A 15,994-nucleotide genomic window follows, 5' to 3' on the forward strand; every position below is an offset into this window, starting at 1 on the left:
TGAGTCCCTTGCTCACTTTGCCACTGGAGTCAAGCAAGCCCGGCTGAAGACGGCTGTAATGCCAGAAACCGGTCCTCGGAAGCTTGATTCCGGACCAGGGAAGACATTGCTTGGCAGTTCGGGCTGGACTGTTCCCATGAGGCACAGGGTCAGACTGATTTGCATATGGCCATGTCTGAACTGGGGTGGCGGAGTGAGCTAAAGAACGGTGATGGATTAAACCAGATCAGTTGACTGGGGTGAGTGTTTGTATTGTCAACGCTCCGTCCATCACCACCTTTGGTTTTTCTTTGTTCACTGTATTATGTTGCCATGCTGACTTGTACCACTCCACTTCTCCCGAGTACCTTAATTGACTCCACCGCCCTCTGGTCAATGTCCCTCTGGGGGAGTTTCAACAGCAGATGCCAAACTACAATGCACTTAACATGACACGACAAGACCCAAACAATGAATCTGTGCGAGAGGCGCGATGGCGCAGAAACACACGGGTCACTGCACTTTGCTGGTCTCGCTGCTCTATTCTGGCATCCCTTCTTGTCTCTGGTGCCATCGAGAAGACAGCAGAGGGGTTTTAGGAATGCACGCCGGTCTTCCTAGGAAGGATAATTTACAAAAGGGCAAACCTGTATAATAAATGATTAGCCCTGGCATAAAGTATGCCCACTGATGGGAAGGTCTACCGCCGCTGACAGTCATTAGGTCAACTTCGATGCCAAATATTACAAAAGACAGAATTCACAAAATTGAGTAAAAAATGGATAGTTCCAACTACTTCATAATCAATTCAACTTCATATTTAAAAATTTACAAAATGGATTCCTGTTCTGATAAATCCAGAATGGTGTCGGTGATATACTCCACAATTGCACCCGATGCCAATTATAATTTCCCCTTCAGTGGGCTGCCAATAAAGTAAAGGTACATCCTACGTAAGAAGAGTGGGAGTAATTGATCAGACATAATTCCGAGTACACTTGGAAAAGGCTTGATGACAAAGGAGAAAACTATTGCTTTCCTGAGATTTTACACCTTTGTATATACATTTCACATTTATTTTCCAGAGCTGGGAAAAATTGACATTCTTAATTTACCACTAAATTGTTATTTAAGATCAGATATAAATATTAAATATTAATAATTCTGCAGAAAGAGCAGCTGATCAAGTTATTGACTGAATATGATATTTAGTAACTAAGTTCCAAGCCTTAAATACTTCAACTAATTGATTTTAATGTGTAAAATATACATTTCTCAACTATGTTCCAACATTTGGAATGAGCATTTGAAGAACTCTAGATTTCCCACCAGGTAGACAGGTGAATGGCTCAATGTTGGACGAGGTGAAGCCTACAAGAAGCGGAGTTCGGGTGCACTTCTATTTCCCAAGGCCTGAATTCACCCACAAAGGTTCCAAACATACCATTTGTCTCCAGTTCTGTGGTGAGGCGTGTACTTGATACGGTAAGCCACAGGATCCATCTTTCCATCCTCCATCACCAGTTTCATCCTCAGCGTGACCTCGCCCTCGGCGTACTTGCCTTTTTTCATTCCCTAAAGCAGACATGGTGGCAAAAACGAAAGACACCTGTAACCTTGTGTGCAAATTGCACCCCTGAGCTAGAAGTAAACGGGGTGTTGTAATAACTGCATACTCATGAGGATGCAGGATATTGGCTGGTAAAACCAACGGCGGTTTCTTCATGAGGGCGATTGGGCATCACCCCCCTACCCCTGCCCGCTGCAGCGCTAAATGTGAAAAATAAAATGGCAAAATGATTTAATTGCCATTTTATTTTTCACGTTTAGCAGCGCAGCAGCCTGCAGCCAGCATTAGTGGGGGGGGGGGGGGGGGGGGGGGGAGACGACGACTGTCCTCTGCTGGCTGCTGATTGGCAGCAGGGGAAGACTGGAGGCGCAAGATGGAGCTCCCAAAGTGCGCCCTTTGAGCCAGCCAAAGTGACATGCTCACTTTCCAGCTCTCCACTCGGGTGCCTCAGACGGCCACTGGGATTATGTAATTCTGTAGCTACAATATTTTACACAAATATGAAGCTAATGTATTTACAACATAATCTGCTGGATTATTTGCAGATTTCAAGCCAAAAAATGTTTTAGCCCAAGTGGTTCAAAAGTTTCTAAAATATAAGCACCACACATGGTATAATGGCGTTGCAGACGCATTGCAAAGGTTAACTGGCCATCTTTCAGTTGCGGATTGCATTATTCAGATTTCAAAAAGGTACTAAGGAGAGCAAACCTTTGCCCAGAAAGTTTTAAAGTTGGCCACATTATTATGAATAATTTGCTTTTTCTAGTTCCAAATATAACTCAGTCAGCACTGCTGCATAATTTGGTTCTCTACTGCCGCATAATTCCAGTGGCATTGCCCGAGTCCCCAATTAGCTAAACACATGCAAGGCCCTGCACCAAGACTGAAAGAAACCACACAGTTTCATGCAATCTTGCTTTACTATTTTCAAGTGCAAATTTGGTGCAATTGGAGTTCGACACAATATATTTTATGCAACGGTGAGCTGTCCGCCGGCTCACAAACGTTAGTCACAATGAGGAATTGTGCAGGAAGGGTTTGGATTGCCAGAATCTTTGTATCAGTGGAAGGCTCTAGCTAAGTGGTACCATCACTGGCATCTAGGTAGAGTTGTCACACTTACCTCGAAGAGCAAGAGCGACTCTTCAATGGGCCGGTCTCTCCAGGGGGAAGGAGGGGGGTTGTGCCCTTTGATTTCATCCACTTTCTGGTGACATGCATAGGCATGGCCTCTAAAAAAGGAAGCAATGTAGGAAAATCACTTACGGTTCAACAAACAAAACACTGAAGACCACTCAAGCAAGAATAATCAAGAAAGTACAGGACTCGAAACATGCCTGGGAAGCGTTAGTATTTTCCAGACTCCCATCCTACTCTGAGGTACCTCACACTGTCAGTCGGATGCTCAATTCATCACTACCTGCGATTTACGGAGTCCAAAAAGGAACTTTTTGTTTTTCTTACAAAGGTCATAAGACTGATATGTTATGAAAATAGGCTTTCTCTCAATACAATCTGTCTCACTTGCGGTTCTCAATTGCCCAAGTCAGAATAAATACAGTAAGAAAATATACAGTGTTAGAACTGGCTATTTCTGGTAGGCTAAGGCTGACGCCAAAGCCAGGCAGAAACCACCATTCTAGTCAGGGCAAGGAAGTCACACGCCAAGATAACCCCTGCTCACCCCCTTGGTAGCTTGGCACGAGCAGCAAGGCTAAACTCGGAGGCAATGTGTCAAGTATTTGCGCCAGCACACAACAGCAACAACATCCTAGGCACACCACAAAGGGACTCCACACAAGGTTATATTAAAATAACTTTTGTATTGTAAACACACATCAGATAAAAATCACACATGTACATTGTGCCAACTGGCACGGGCAACATTCATAAGGGATTATTTACACAGGACAGGGCCACATGGGCGCCTGTCAGAATCAGAAATAGCACTTCTAGAATAAAGATAAAGTGTAACATAAAATAATATTCAAAGATCACAACCAGTAACCACTGGTAACAGGAACCAGGACCTCACTAGGACCACCTGTACTAAAAAGAACACCCACCTAAGTATCACACAGCATTTAGGGGTCTAAGAAAGAACACATTACCCATGATGTATGGAACACATTCAGAGGAGTAGTAAAGAAAAACACATAATGCATAAACCTACACATTCAGCGGTGTTAAGAATAAAGCACATGATGCAATAAAATACATTCAGAGGTACCAGAACAATGCAGTAGCGCAAAAGTCACATGATGTCTAAAAACATTCAGAGGTGCAGGAATAAAATAAAACCATACAATTGCGTAAACCCTACATAAGCCACCACCTGTGGCAGTCCCTAGGCCAACTGGCCTTGTTGGGGCTAGGACGCCCTGAGCCTCAATGTCAGGGGCCTAAACGGTGCAGGTGCCCACTACTTGCTGGGCACCTGGGTAATCACAAAACCTAAACAATGCAGCTGCCCACTAATTGCTGGGCAGCTGGGAGTCCAAACTGCGACAGGGTCCTCACTGACCCTTAGGCGCAAACTGCACCCACTCGCTGGAGTCACACAGGCTCTACAAACACCTATGTCCACGTTGGCACAAACACCTATGTCCACGTTGGAGCCACACAGGCCCTGGCAGGACACGTGCCCAACGTTGGAGCCACACAGGCCCTTAAAACAACGGTGCCCCCTTGAGCCTCTCTGGGCTCTAAACATACACTTGCAGGCTGGGGGGGGGGGGGGGGGGGCGGTCACCGGCATTGTGCCCCGGCACCCCCTCTAACTAAAATTGTCCCCGGAGCCTATCTAGGCTCCCCCTACAAATGCGGTGCTTCTGAGCCACTCGGGGCTCTCACACGGTGCCTCCAAATCACAGGGGGGGGGCGGCTCACAGCCAAAGGGGGCCGCCCGAGACACCAACCGTAGCAGATTAGCAGCCCTCTGCAGAGCGGGGCGGCTCAGCTCACTGCACCAGCGAGGTATGCGACCTCGCACTTCCCCTCCCAACCGGCTTCCTGGACGTGGGGGCAGCGCATCTCCTTCACATCGCCCGGCAGCAGCGCTTCCCTCGAGGGTGAAGGTGGGGCTCTCCCTGCAGCACGGAGGCCTCGCGGCTGGGGCGGTCGAACTTCTCGCTCTCCCCGGGGCTCCCCCTTCACTCAGGAGCAGACACGGCAGGCGACTTCCTTACGGTGGCAGTGCGGGGCTCTCCCAGCCTCACGGGAGCCCCGCACAATCTCCCGCCGTACTTCTTTCCTCGGCCCGGGCTTCCTCCACGTGGCACAGCTCACGTCCACCAATGGAATCGCGGCTCCCACGACGAGCCTCCTCATGCACTCGGGAGCCAGCCAGTGACAGTGCGGCTCCCGGGACAAGGCCCTATGACGTGGCAGCTTCTGCGGGGCGAATCGGCCAATTGGAGCGCGGCTCTCGGGGACAGGCCTCCAGCAATGGCAATCAGAGCGCGGCTCCTGCCGAGGGACGGCCAATCAGGTCGCGTCCCCTTCGTGGCTTCGTCCACGGCCCCGGAGAGGTTTTCTCAATCAAAAAATTAGCGAGGTGGGCTCTCGCAATGACCCCGTATGCAATCTCGGGGGAATTCTTTGTTAGAGACCTGCAGCATCGCGCTGCACAGCCCACGCTCCTCTCCCTCCTCTAGGAAATGACTTCAACAGCGCTTCCTGGCTAAAATAAGGCGCTGGGGGAGAGATAAAGCGCCCCAAGCGCTAGAGGCAACAAATAAAGCAACAAAAAGTCCTTTCAGGAGTCCAGGACCTCAGCAGTCCAGGGCATAAGATGGAGCACAGCAGCCCCCAGTAAAGGGAAAGTCCATCAGGAGTCCAGGGGCTGGGCCCAGCAGCAGCACGCCCCTGGCAGATTCAAGTCCAAAAACAAGAACATTTTGGAAGGGGACGCAGCCCCTTCTTATACACAGAAAAGTCTTTGAAGTCTTTGAAGTCTCAGTGTGAGAACCAGCTAGACTGGTTTAGAGGGAAGTCCCTTCAGTATCAGGGACAGAGGTGACAGTCGCCCAGCGGGGGGGTGGAGCCAGCATTGTGGCAGGCAGGCACAACCCTTCACTATCAGGTGCTAATCTCCTCCCACTTCCCTGGCAGCAGATGCTGCCTTTCATCCACGGGCTGACTCAGACAACCATCTGGGGGCTCTGCAGCCCCTGTCACACTCAAACCAGACAGTCAATCCACAAACAGGCCCAGGCACTCCTGGGCCAGGCTCACCAGCCAATCACGTGCCAGCAGCCTCACTACACAAATATACCCACTTCCAAAAGTGGCACTTCTAGACTAGACACAACCATGCCGCATACACCATTCTGCAGCATTCATTCTCCCGAGTTCGCGCATATCAAACTCGACCCTGCACTCCCCACACATCAGGAACTACCATGGGCATACATATTCCCCATTCATTCCTATGGGAGGGCAGGTCACTCACCACACATACACAGAGAGCACACGCACTTTACACTGTACCATAGTGAAAAAGTGCGCAGAGGCCTAAAATCACCAACCCCGGTTCCAGAAACAGGCTAGGAAAAAGCAAAAAGTCTCGGGGTGAACCTGCCAAAAGGGCCAGGTCCAACATACAGATTAAAGAATTTTGTAAGAAGAGAAATATATACATATTAATGGAGAGGCAGACAATTCAAGAAACAGTGGAATGAGTGGCCCCTTCAAAAATGGGTCTGCTCCCAGGAATTGTTTGACATAGATCGGATTAGAGCATTTCAGACCTTGTACGTGATGTTTGAGTTCACCGGGGCCCCAACAAAACAAATGCCCCCCCAATAACGTGGATATGATGAAAAGGTTTCACAAAATGTTCCAGTTTCAACTGGAGAGAGTGCACTCATTCGATGTATAATTACCAGACTGTACCTTGAGGAATGTTTGGAAGATCTAGGACCAGGGGCTCGAATAAAAAGTTTAGAGAGAAGGTTTACACCAAGTAGAACTAATAAATACTTGGAGGTGCTCGAAGGTTGGATCCAGGCAGGATCACCACAAAGAACCATACAATACGTTTTCATGCAATGGTTCACAGGGGATGGGTCATTCTTTGGTTAAACTGGACCGAATGCAGCCTCAATTAGTGAGTGAGTACTAAAGAGAAATCATCAACATATTGAAGACAATATCCTCCTTTCCTTAAAGAAGGGACACAAATGCCCATTAAACAAAGGGTTAGAAAGGGGAATGAGTTTCCATTATCTCAATTTAGTATGCAGGGAATAAAATGTGGGTAGAGGAGAATGTGATTCTAAACAAATTCACTTTATCTGGCCTCAATTAAGGATACACCAATTGCATCTGTAATGCCATATCGACTGACTGCATGCTCACTTGCTAAGTTGATTGCAAACTCTGAGCAGTTGTTCACATTTTTCTTATACATCTTTTTATAAAGAAAAAGCCCTTTATGGAAATTCCCAATCCACTCCATAACAGTTTGTTCCTCTTCAGAAAATATTAGAAATGTCATCTTTTCTAAATCTAGTAAACCTTCTGCATAAAATCCATGGTGTATACACCTACTGCCAAATACAGATAGGAGAAGAGCCTAGTCGGGGGGGGGGGGGTGCGGGGAGGGGGAGGGGGGGAGTGGGGGATAGATAGGAAAAAAATATATATATATTATTCTCCTCCGTTCTCTTACTTCTTCTGGTCTCAAGTCCAGGCTGCTAGCAGGAAGCACCTGGGCTCCCAGGGTTCCCTGAGCCAATCAGAATAATACATAATGATAATAATAATAATAATAATAATAATAAAAGGTATTTGTTAAGCGCACAGCTACCCCAAACGGGGTGTCCCGGCACTATAGCAGCCAGAAAGCAGGGCCAGGAAATGTACAAGGCTAGTCATTTCGACTAAAGAGCCAGGTTTTGAGAGACTTGCGGAACTCTTGTTCAGACTGAATCAAGCATAATTGGGAGGGTAACTTTTTCCAACATTTAGTAGTGCCCACCTCAACAAGATTAACCTCCCATTCTGGCTTTCGAGAACCGAGGGGTGGCGAGGAAGCGTTTGTTGTTTGACCTTAAGGATCTGGATTGTTGATAGGGATGTAGCGTTTTGATTGGTCTGAGCGCCGTGGTTCGGCGCTCAGACAGGGACAGGAAGCCTGAGCATGTTCCTCATAAGGCTGTGTAATGCAGACTGGTGGAGAAGATATGCATGTATAACTGACAGGCCAAAGAGGGCGGGCCAAACGGAGTTGTGCACTTAGGGAGTGAATAGCACTCCGCCCCTGCTCTTCCCAGCTCCGCCCCGCCCTTGACTCCAACAAGAAAAATAAAATGATGATACATTATCATTTTATTTTTCCTTTTAAGCAGTGGGGTGATGCTCCTACGCCCTAGCGGTGGAGCTGCCACTGATGGAGAAGTCCACATCTTCACCCCTTAAAACGAAATCAATAAACCCACTCAACAAACACATCAAGTTTTTTACTTGTGAGAATCTTGAGGAGACAACCATCATCAGGCAGATGGACTCGAATCCCAGAGCTCCTGGCCAAGCCGTGGCTACACTAATACAGAACATAAAAAAAACACAAACACAGATTCTGCTACACCCAGTCACAATTTAATAAACCAAAATATGACAGATTGTTTTAATGGACTACAATTAATACTGTTGGACAAAAAGAAGAAGAAACTACTGCCACTCCAAACGGAACTTGTAATGAGAAATAATCCCAGGAGTAGAGACTCCAGAAGCTGGATGTACAAACATACATAAGGGAAGCCCCTGATCAGCCGCCAGGTAGGTGCAATACCCGCAGCAGAGTGATTTTGAATACAAGATGGACATCTGCTTTCACATAAGCAACAGAGATCGGCCTCCGACATCATCTACCTATGGTGAGAGTAGAAGACCACTGGCCTATGCCAGCTAACGCACAAGAGAAACAGGAAATCCACTTTCAGGACTGCAGCACTTCATTCCAAGTGAATGGAAAGTGTTCTGTGAAGACCTAAGGAATTCCACAAGGTCTCTTGTCAGGGAGAGAGAAAGTGGAAAAAACAAGGAGCACCGAGTCCAGAGTAAGAAGAAAAGAGAAGGCCACTTTTGGTGAAACCTCCATGCTCTGATGGCTGCCCACCAACTCCGTAGGGTAGATTTGAGAGAAGCAAGAGAAAACCATCACTTGGTAAAATCAAGAGTTTACCACTCTGAACCTACATTTGAGTCATGAAGTGGATGGAAGTAAAAAAAAAAAAGTGTCTGTCAATACGGTTTACTCTACAGAGAGAATTTACTTTGCGCCACATGGTTTGTAGACAGTGAAACTCTCATGAGAAATACACAACAGAGTATTAAAAAGTATCTACCAAGAACAGTATACACTCTTTGCAAAAGTTGTCTAAAGAGCGACTATTCACTTAAAATACCCACTGTCCGAAGGCGCTAAAGATTATATTGTCTGCAGCCTGCATACTGTGGTGAACATTTTTCAGATAGCCCATCTTGTGACGCTAAACAAGCACATGTACATAGGTGGTAGTGGAGGAGTGTGGCTCACTGATTAGAGCGGCAGACCCTGATGCAGAGGTCTGGCCCGGGACCAGGGTTCAATTCCTGACGCGGCAGGGTCCTGAGCCCAAAATGTCCACGGACTCGATAATTCTCGCCTCGGTGCCTATTCTAATCATGGGTCCCACTCTGCAACTCTGGGCAATAGTTGCTTAATCTCCACTACGGCGGCCCACCCGCTGCGGGATGCCTGGCTTTCACCCTGGGGATACCCAGTAGGGGTTATCTCACAGGGAAAAGCCAGGACGGGGTCCCAAGGCAAGCGCCTTGATGCCTTCGGGTGATACGTGCGCTATATAAGTCGCAATACATTTACATGGTACATACAGTCTGTTATATAGAATTGTAATGCGGAGAGGATTCTGTCTGATAAATCAAGGCTACTTACAATACTTAGTATGTAGGTCGTAGAATCTTTGCACTGCTGGAAACCTTTTCTGCAGAGCCTAAAAACTTAGGAGAAACCTGCTGGACACAAGTTGTCAACGGCCACCTGCACACAGGGTTACTCCATTGCAAACACTTAACGTGTTCAAGATCTCTACACACCTATGAAGCAATAGCAGCAAAAGCTTTTTCTAAACACACCCATTTTATGGACACAGGCTGTACACAATTAGGTAGAAAAGTATTATGGCAGCTACCCGCCACTATGTAAACTATAAAACAAACGGACTCATTGGATGATGTCATAATGAATATGCTACTTACCAGTATGCATCTGTTCTTGGCATGTAGGGCTGCTAACATTCATATCTTAGCATTAGATCGCCACCTAGTGTTGGGCTCGGATGATCGCACATTGTTGTCCTGGAAGAGTCTTCGAAGTATCCTGAGATAGGTGGCTCCTCCCCTGGACTACAGTGCGCATGGGCATCGGCTCCATCCCCAGATTGTTTTTCGCCATTGTGGCAGAAGATGGAGTGAAAAGTGTAAAGGATGTCCATGCTAATGAATAAATACAATAGTATATCTGCAGCTGCGACAGGCACCGGGGAGGAGGGCGGGCGATATGAATGTTAGCAGCCCTACATGCCAAGAACAGATGCATACTGGTAAGTAGCATATTCAGTTCGAGGCATGTGGGCTGCTAAATTCATATCTTAGCATAGAATACATAGCAGTCCCTCCATCAGCGGCGGTTGCCCGTGCCAGCTGCAGAAACCTGAAAAAGTGTCTTCAGAACAGCCTGTCCTACAGCAGCTTGCTGCTTGGAATGCACATCAACACAGTAGTGTTTTGTAAAGGTATGTGGTGTAACCCACGTGGCTGCTCTGCAAATATCCTCTAAAGGAATGTTCCCTAGGAAAGCCATGGATGCCCCCAGTTTGCGTGTGGAGTGCGCTCTGGGGGGTATTGTTAAAGTGCGCTTGGCTTTTTGATAACATATCTGGATGCACTTAACAATCCATCTGGCTATCCCTGCTTTGGAAATCGGGTTGCCTTTGTGTTGTGGTGCGAAGGCAACAAAGAGTTGTTTTGTTTTTCTAAAGGGTTGTGTTCTGTCTATGTAGTACATCAACGCCCTCCGTACATCTAAGGTATGGAGCATTCTTTCCGCCACCGTTTGCGGGTTTTGAAAGAATGCAGGTAAGTCAATAGTTTGGTTTAGATGAAACTGTGACACCACCTTCGGAAGGAATTTGGGGTTAGTGCGTAGCACTACCCTATTTGGATGAATTTGAATGAATGGCTCTTGGATTGTGAGCGCCTGCAGCTCACTGACACGCCTCAGAGACGTAATAGCTACAAGGAAAGCTACTTTCCACGTAAGGAACTGGAGTTCACACGAGTGCAGTGGCTCAAATGGTGGTCCCATCAGTCTGGTGAGAACGACATTGAGGTTCCACACCGGAGCTGGCGGTGTTCTTGGGGGAATGACTCGTTTCAGACCTTCAAGGAAGGCTTTAATGGCGGGCACTCTGAAGACAGAGAGGTGCTGCCTGTTCTGGAGATAAGCTGCTATGGCGGATAGATGTATCCGAATGGAAGTGTACGCTAGATTGCACTTGTAAAGATGCAACAGATAGCAGATGATGTTGGGGATAGATGCATCTAGCGCAGGTGTCTCCAACGCGTCGATCGCGAGCTACTGGTAGCTCGCCGAGACCCTGCCAGTAGCTCGCGCTGCCCTGTGCTGAATGTGCTTTATATGCCAGCCAACGCCATTGCCATTGTAAATGCCGACAGAAATGTATTGTAGTACTATTCATGTCTATGTGCGTATATGAAGCCGGCATTCCCGCGTCTGTACTTAATATATAATTATATATTACGGCGCTCTTCTGAATCTATTACGCCGAGTCTGAGTGATGCAAAACCCCCCCACCCCCTTGAACGGTCTCTGCAGACAACAGCACCCGCCCTCACCCAAATCAGCAGCTTTCATTGGCCAAGTCGCTTAGCTGGGGCGGGGTGGAGAGGATGACGTTTGTCTCCTCCGTGATCAGGGTCTCGTGACCCTGTGTAAGCGCCCCCTGCCTCTCCCTAACAGGCACCGCGCAGCTCAGTCACGAGTGCGGAGCTGAAGCGGGCGTGGCAGGGCAAAGCAGCAGGTCCCGCAAGCTGGAGAATTGAACTGCGCCATCAGCCTGCTGCCTTCTATCAACCGAGCAGTTCAGCAGCAGGTAAGGCAGGCAAACCGTGAGGCCTCTCGGCGGCCAGCAGTGCCCGTCTTGGCTGTCCTTTTTATCACCATAAAACACGGAGCAGATTCCCAAGGCCTATGCCTGGCCTATGGCTGGTGGATAAGGGAAGGTATCGGTCGTCTCTAAATGCACAGCCGACATCTCCCGACCCATACCTTTCAAAACATAATTAGAGTGTATATATGTGTATGTATGTGCTATGGCGGGCCGCAGCTTCCACACCCCAGTGGTCGGAGGGTGCATGCAGGCAGTGAGGGCTGCTGACTTGCACTTTAAGTAGTGCAGGGCGCTGTGGCCAAGAGTGCAGAAAAGGGGCAATAAATACAATTTTTGAATGTAGCCGGAAAAATGCTTTCGCGGCTCCTGATTACAGTGTCTGCAAATAATTATTAGAGCACATCAATAGCTGCACTTGGACAGCTGCGCGTCTGTCCCGTGCCTAGGTAGATGGGTAGGGGGAAAAGTAAAAAGAACCTGGTTGCCCTGAAAATGTTCTGCAAAGGTCGCTTCTGCTGGGTGATAGGTCAGGCCCAGTCCATCATTTGGTTGCCTAGCCGTTGGTTTTCCTATTGTCGACCACCGAGTAACCATTTTCTTTCCTAAATTGTAGTTGGTTTTTGCTGCACATATTTTGTTACTGTTTTTCCTGAATCCAAACGCTGTTTTGCTCAGGGTAGTGTTGCCCTGAGATAAATGCAAACTTTTTATGTGTACTGTACAGACTTGGGAGGCAGTTTTGTTGTATTTTGTGCTGTTTATGCATATTTCCGGTATGCAAATGAAATGTATTTCTGCACTGAACTCTGAGGCCTGCTCTGTCCCTCATAGAACCACAGTCAGCACTTCGAGGCCCTACTACGCCCTACTACGCCAGCCACAAGAGATACTAAGAATGTTATGTGTTGTACAGGCCTTTTGAGCAGGGCTTTAAGTGGGATGAAAAACCTGGGGGGTCTCTCAGGTGCCGCAATTAAGAAGGGCAAGCTAATAAAAGCTCAACACCTGTGCTTAGCATAGTGTGGCAACCGACTGGTATTTACCTGCTTCCGTCGTTGCATCCAGAGTTGTAACATTAAATATCCCTGCTTAATAGCACAGGAGAGTTGCTGGCCCCACTCCTTTGCCACAGATGTCGAGCTGGGACTCGTAGACTCCAACAATGCAGAGTCCTTGTGCCATAGTCATTTCCCCATTCTGCACTTCCCTCACCAAGGTCTTCTTGATTTTTAATCTATTATTGTGAAAGGTCAGAAAGTGGTTTGACAACACAACACAAATCCAAAATCAATCCTTTCAGTGTTTCTAGGGAACTTAAAGTATTGTGTTCAAACCACAGTATGGTGGGCTATGAAGAAAATAGTTTTTTTGACCTTTAACGTCAATGAAAATGGGCGTGGGCGGTCACTCGGAAAAATGCGCGAGTTGCTTCGGGTTTGGTAGCTCACGGCCATTTTCACTGACCAGAAGTAGCTCTCACTACACAAAAGGTTGGAGACCCCTGATCTAGCGGGTTGATGTCATTGGCTGTACAGTAAATGACAAAACGCTTCCACTTTGCAGCATAGCATGCCCTAGTAGTTGGTTTCCTCGCCTCCTTGATGATGTTCATGCATTCCGGAGGTAGGTTAAGGTATCCAAACTCTAGGACTTCAGGAGCCAGATCGCCAGGTTGAGCTGTTGCGGATCTGGATGCTGAATTTCTCCATGGTTCTGCGTCAAAAGACTGGGCGTGAGGCGCTGTCTTTGATACGGCACCACTGAGAGTTCGAGGAACGTGGTGTACCAAGCCTGGCGCGCCCACGTTGGAGCAACTAGGATGAGAGTCATCTCGTGCTGCCTTAGCTTTCTTGCGACCAGCGGTATTAGAGGGGCTGGCGGAAAAGCGTACGCAAATTTGCCTGACCAGTTCATCCATATCGCATTCCCCTGCGACTGTGGGTGAGGGAACCTGGCGGCAAAGTGTTGGCATTTTGCGTTCTCTTTTGTGGCAAACAGGTCTATCTCCGGATGACCCCACTGCTGGAAGTACGGGTGGAGGACAGATGGGTGTAACTCCCACTCGTGCATTTGGTGGCTGTACCTGCTGAGCAGATCCGCCATCTGATTGTCCTTTCCTGGGAGGTGTTCTGCCATGAGGAAAATGTTCCTCTGAATGGCCCACTTCCACATGCTCTGAGCCAGATGAGACAGCTGTGGCGAGTGGGTGCCCCCCTGCTTTTGAATGTAGTACATCGCGGTCATGTTGTCCGTCCGGACTAGCACGACTTTGTTGCACAGATGTACAATGAAGGACTTGAGCGCCATGAAGATTGCCATCAGTTCCAGATAGTTGATGTGCATCTTCTGTTGCTGCGTCGTCCATAGTCCCTGCACTGTGTAAGTGAGCAGATGAGCTCCCCATCCCTGGAGAGATGCGTCCGTTGTCAGGACAATCTGCGGCACAGGCTCTTGGAACAGTCGGCCCTTGCAAAGGTTGTGTGGAGTCCACCAATGCAGAGAGTCGTATGCCCGACTGGTAACCAACACTAGGTCTGTCAATTGCCCACGAGCCTGTGTCCACTGATTTGCTAAGCACTCCTGGAGCGGGCGCATATGTAGCCGTGCGTGAGGGACTATGAAGATGCAGGAGGCCATCATGCCAATCAACTGCATGAACACTCTCGCTGGAAGCGAGTGTTGTGGTCTGAACCTTTGGATCAGAGCCTGCATGCTGTCTATCCTGACTTCGTTTGGCTGAGCCATGGCCGTCAGGGTGTTGATCGTCGCACCTAGGAACTGCCGGACATGTGCCGGCTGAAGATGCGATTTTGGGTAGTTCAGGGAGAAACCCAGATCGTGAAGAAGGTGAATTGTAGTCGACATGTCTGCGGCGCACTGTTGCTCTGACTTGGCTTGCACGAGCCAGTCGTCTAGGTAGGGGTAGACATAGATGTTCTGCCTCCTGAGGTGCGCCGCTACTGTCGCCAGACACTTGGTGAACACCCTCGGGGCTGTGGTGACTCCGAAGGGTAGGACCTTGAACTGGTAGTGCCTGCCTTGAATAGTGAACCTGAGGTATTTCCTGTGTGACGGGTGTAGTGGAATGTTGAAATAAGCATCCTTGAGATCTAAGGTTGCTAAGAAATCTCCCTGGTTTAGCAATGGAAGAATCTGTTGCAGGGTAAGCATGTGGAAATGTTCTGACAGTATGTATAGGTTGAGGGGACGTAGATCTAGAATGGGTCTGAGAGATCCGTCCTTCTTTGGAATAAGGAAGTACAGGGAATAAACCCCTGTGCCTTCCTCTCCCACCGGCACGAGCTCGATTGCTCCCTTTTGCAGCATCACCACTACTTCCTGCCGCAATAAGAGCAAGTGCTCTGCGGACATAGGCCTTTGCCTTGGCGGGATGTTGGGTGGAGTGGACTTTAACTCTAGGCAATAACCATACTGGACTAGTTGTCGCACCCACCTGTCTGTGGTGATGTTTTTCCAGACGGGCAGGAACTGCTGTAGTCTCCCCCCCGACAGGTGTTAGGTGGTCGGGGGGCAGTGACAGAGAGTCACTGTTTGCTTGGAGCAGAGGAGCGGGAGCTGTTGTTTCCTCTGCCGCGACCTCTGTTGCTGTTATTTCTGTAACCTCCCTTGTTCTGTTTCGTGAACGAGGATTGTGCCCCACCTTTAGAGAACTGGGATTGTTGACCCATTTGTCCTCTGGTGACTCCACGTGCACCTGAGCGACGAAAATTGCTGCCACGAAACTGTTGTGACTGCAGGGCCCCCATGGACTTAGCAGTTTCTGTGTCCTTCTTTATTTTCTCTAGGGTGGTGTCAACATCTGGACCAAACAGACTTTCAGGATTGACTGGCTGATTAAGGATTGTTGTCTGAATATCCGGTTTAAACCCTGAGATGCGGAGCCACGCTTGTCGTCTCAGCATAACGCTAGTGTTGATAGCTCTAGCAGCTGTGTCCGCAGCGTCAAGTGCACACTTGATGGCTGCGTTTGAGATTAGCTTTCCTTCCTCAATGAGCAGTTGGGTGGCTTCTTGGAACTGTGGAGGCAGGTGTTGTACAATCTGTTCTAGGCTGTCGTAGTGCGCCCTATCGTAACGCGCCAAGAGTGCCTGTGTATTGGCGATGCGCCAAAAGTTTGATGCCTGTGCAGCTACTCTTTTGCCCCCTGCCTCTAGCACTTTTGACTCCTTATCCGGGGGAGGAGCTTCACCCGTTGTCTGTGAGTTGGCACGTTTCCTGGCAT

General features: G+C 48.4%; 1 protein-coding gene across 1 annotated transcript in view; it reads right to left on the reverse strand.

Annotated features, from left to right (window-relative positions):
- QARS1 (glutaminyl-tRNA synthetase 1) overlaps positions 1-15,994 on the reverse strand; it is a 284,740-nt gene that overhangs the window by 88,445 nt on the left and 180,301 nt on the right. Inside the window, exons 13-14 of the mRNA XM_078661809.1 lie at positions 2,676-2,784; positions 1,424-1,554 (exon numbers count right to left, since the gene is read on the reverse strand). Coding sequence (XP_078517935.1) covers positions 1,424-1,554; positions 2,676-2,784 — 240 coding nt within the window. The remainder of the gene's footprint in view (positions 1-1,423; positions 1,555-2,675; positions 2,785-15,994) is intronic.

This window comes from Lissotriton helveticus, chromosome 9 (assembly GCF_964261635.1).
Source record: "Lissotriton helveticus chromosome 9, aLisHel1.1, whole genome shotgun sequence".
Classification (NCBI taxonomy): Eukaryota; Metazoa; Chordata; class Amphibia; order Caudata; family Salamandridae; genus Lissotriton; species Lissotriton helveticus.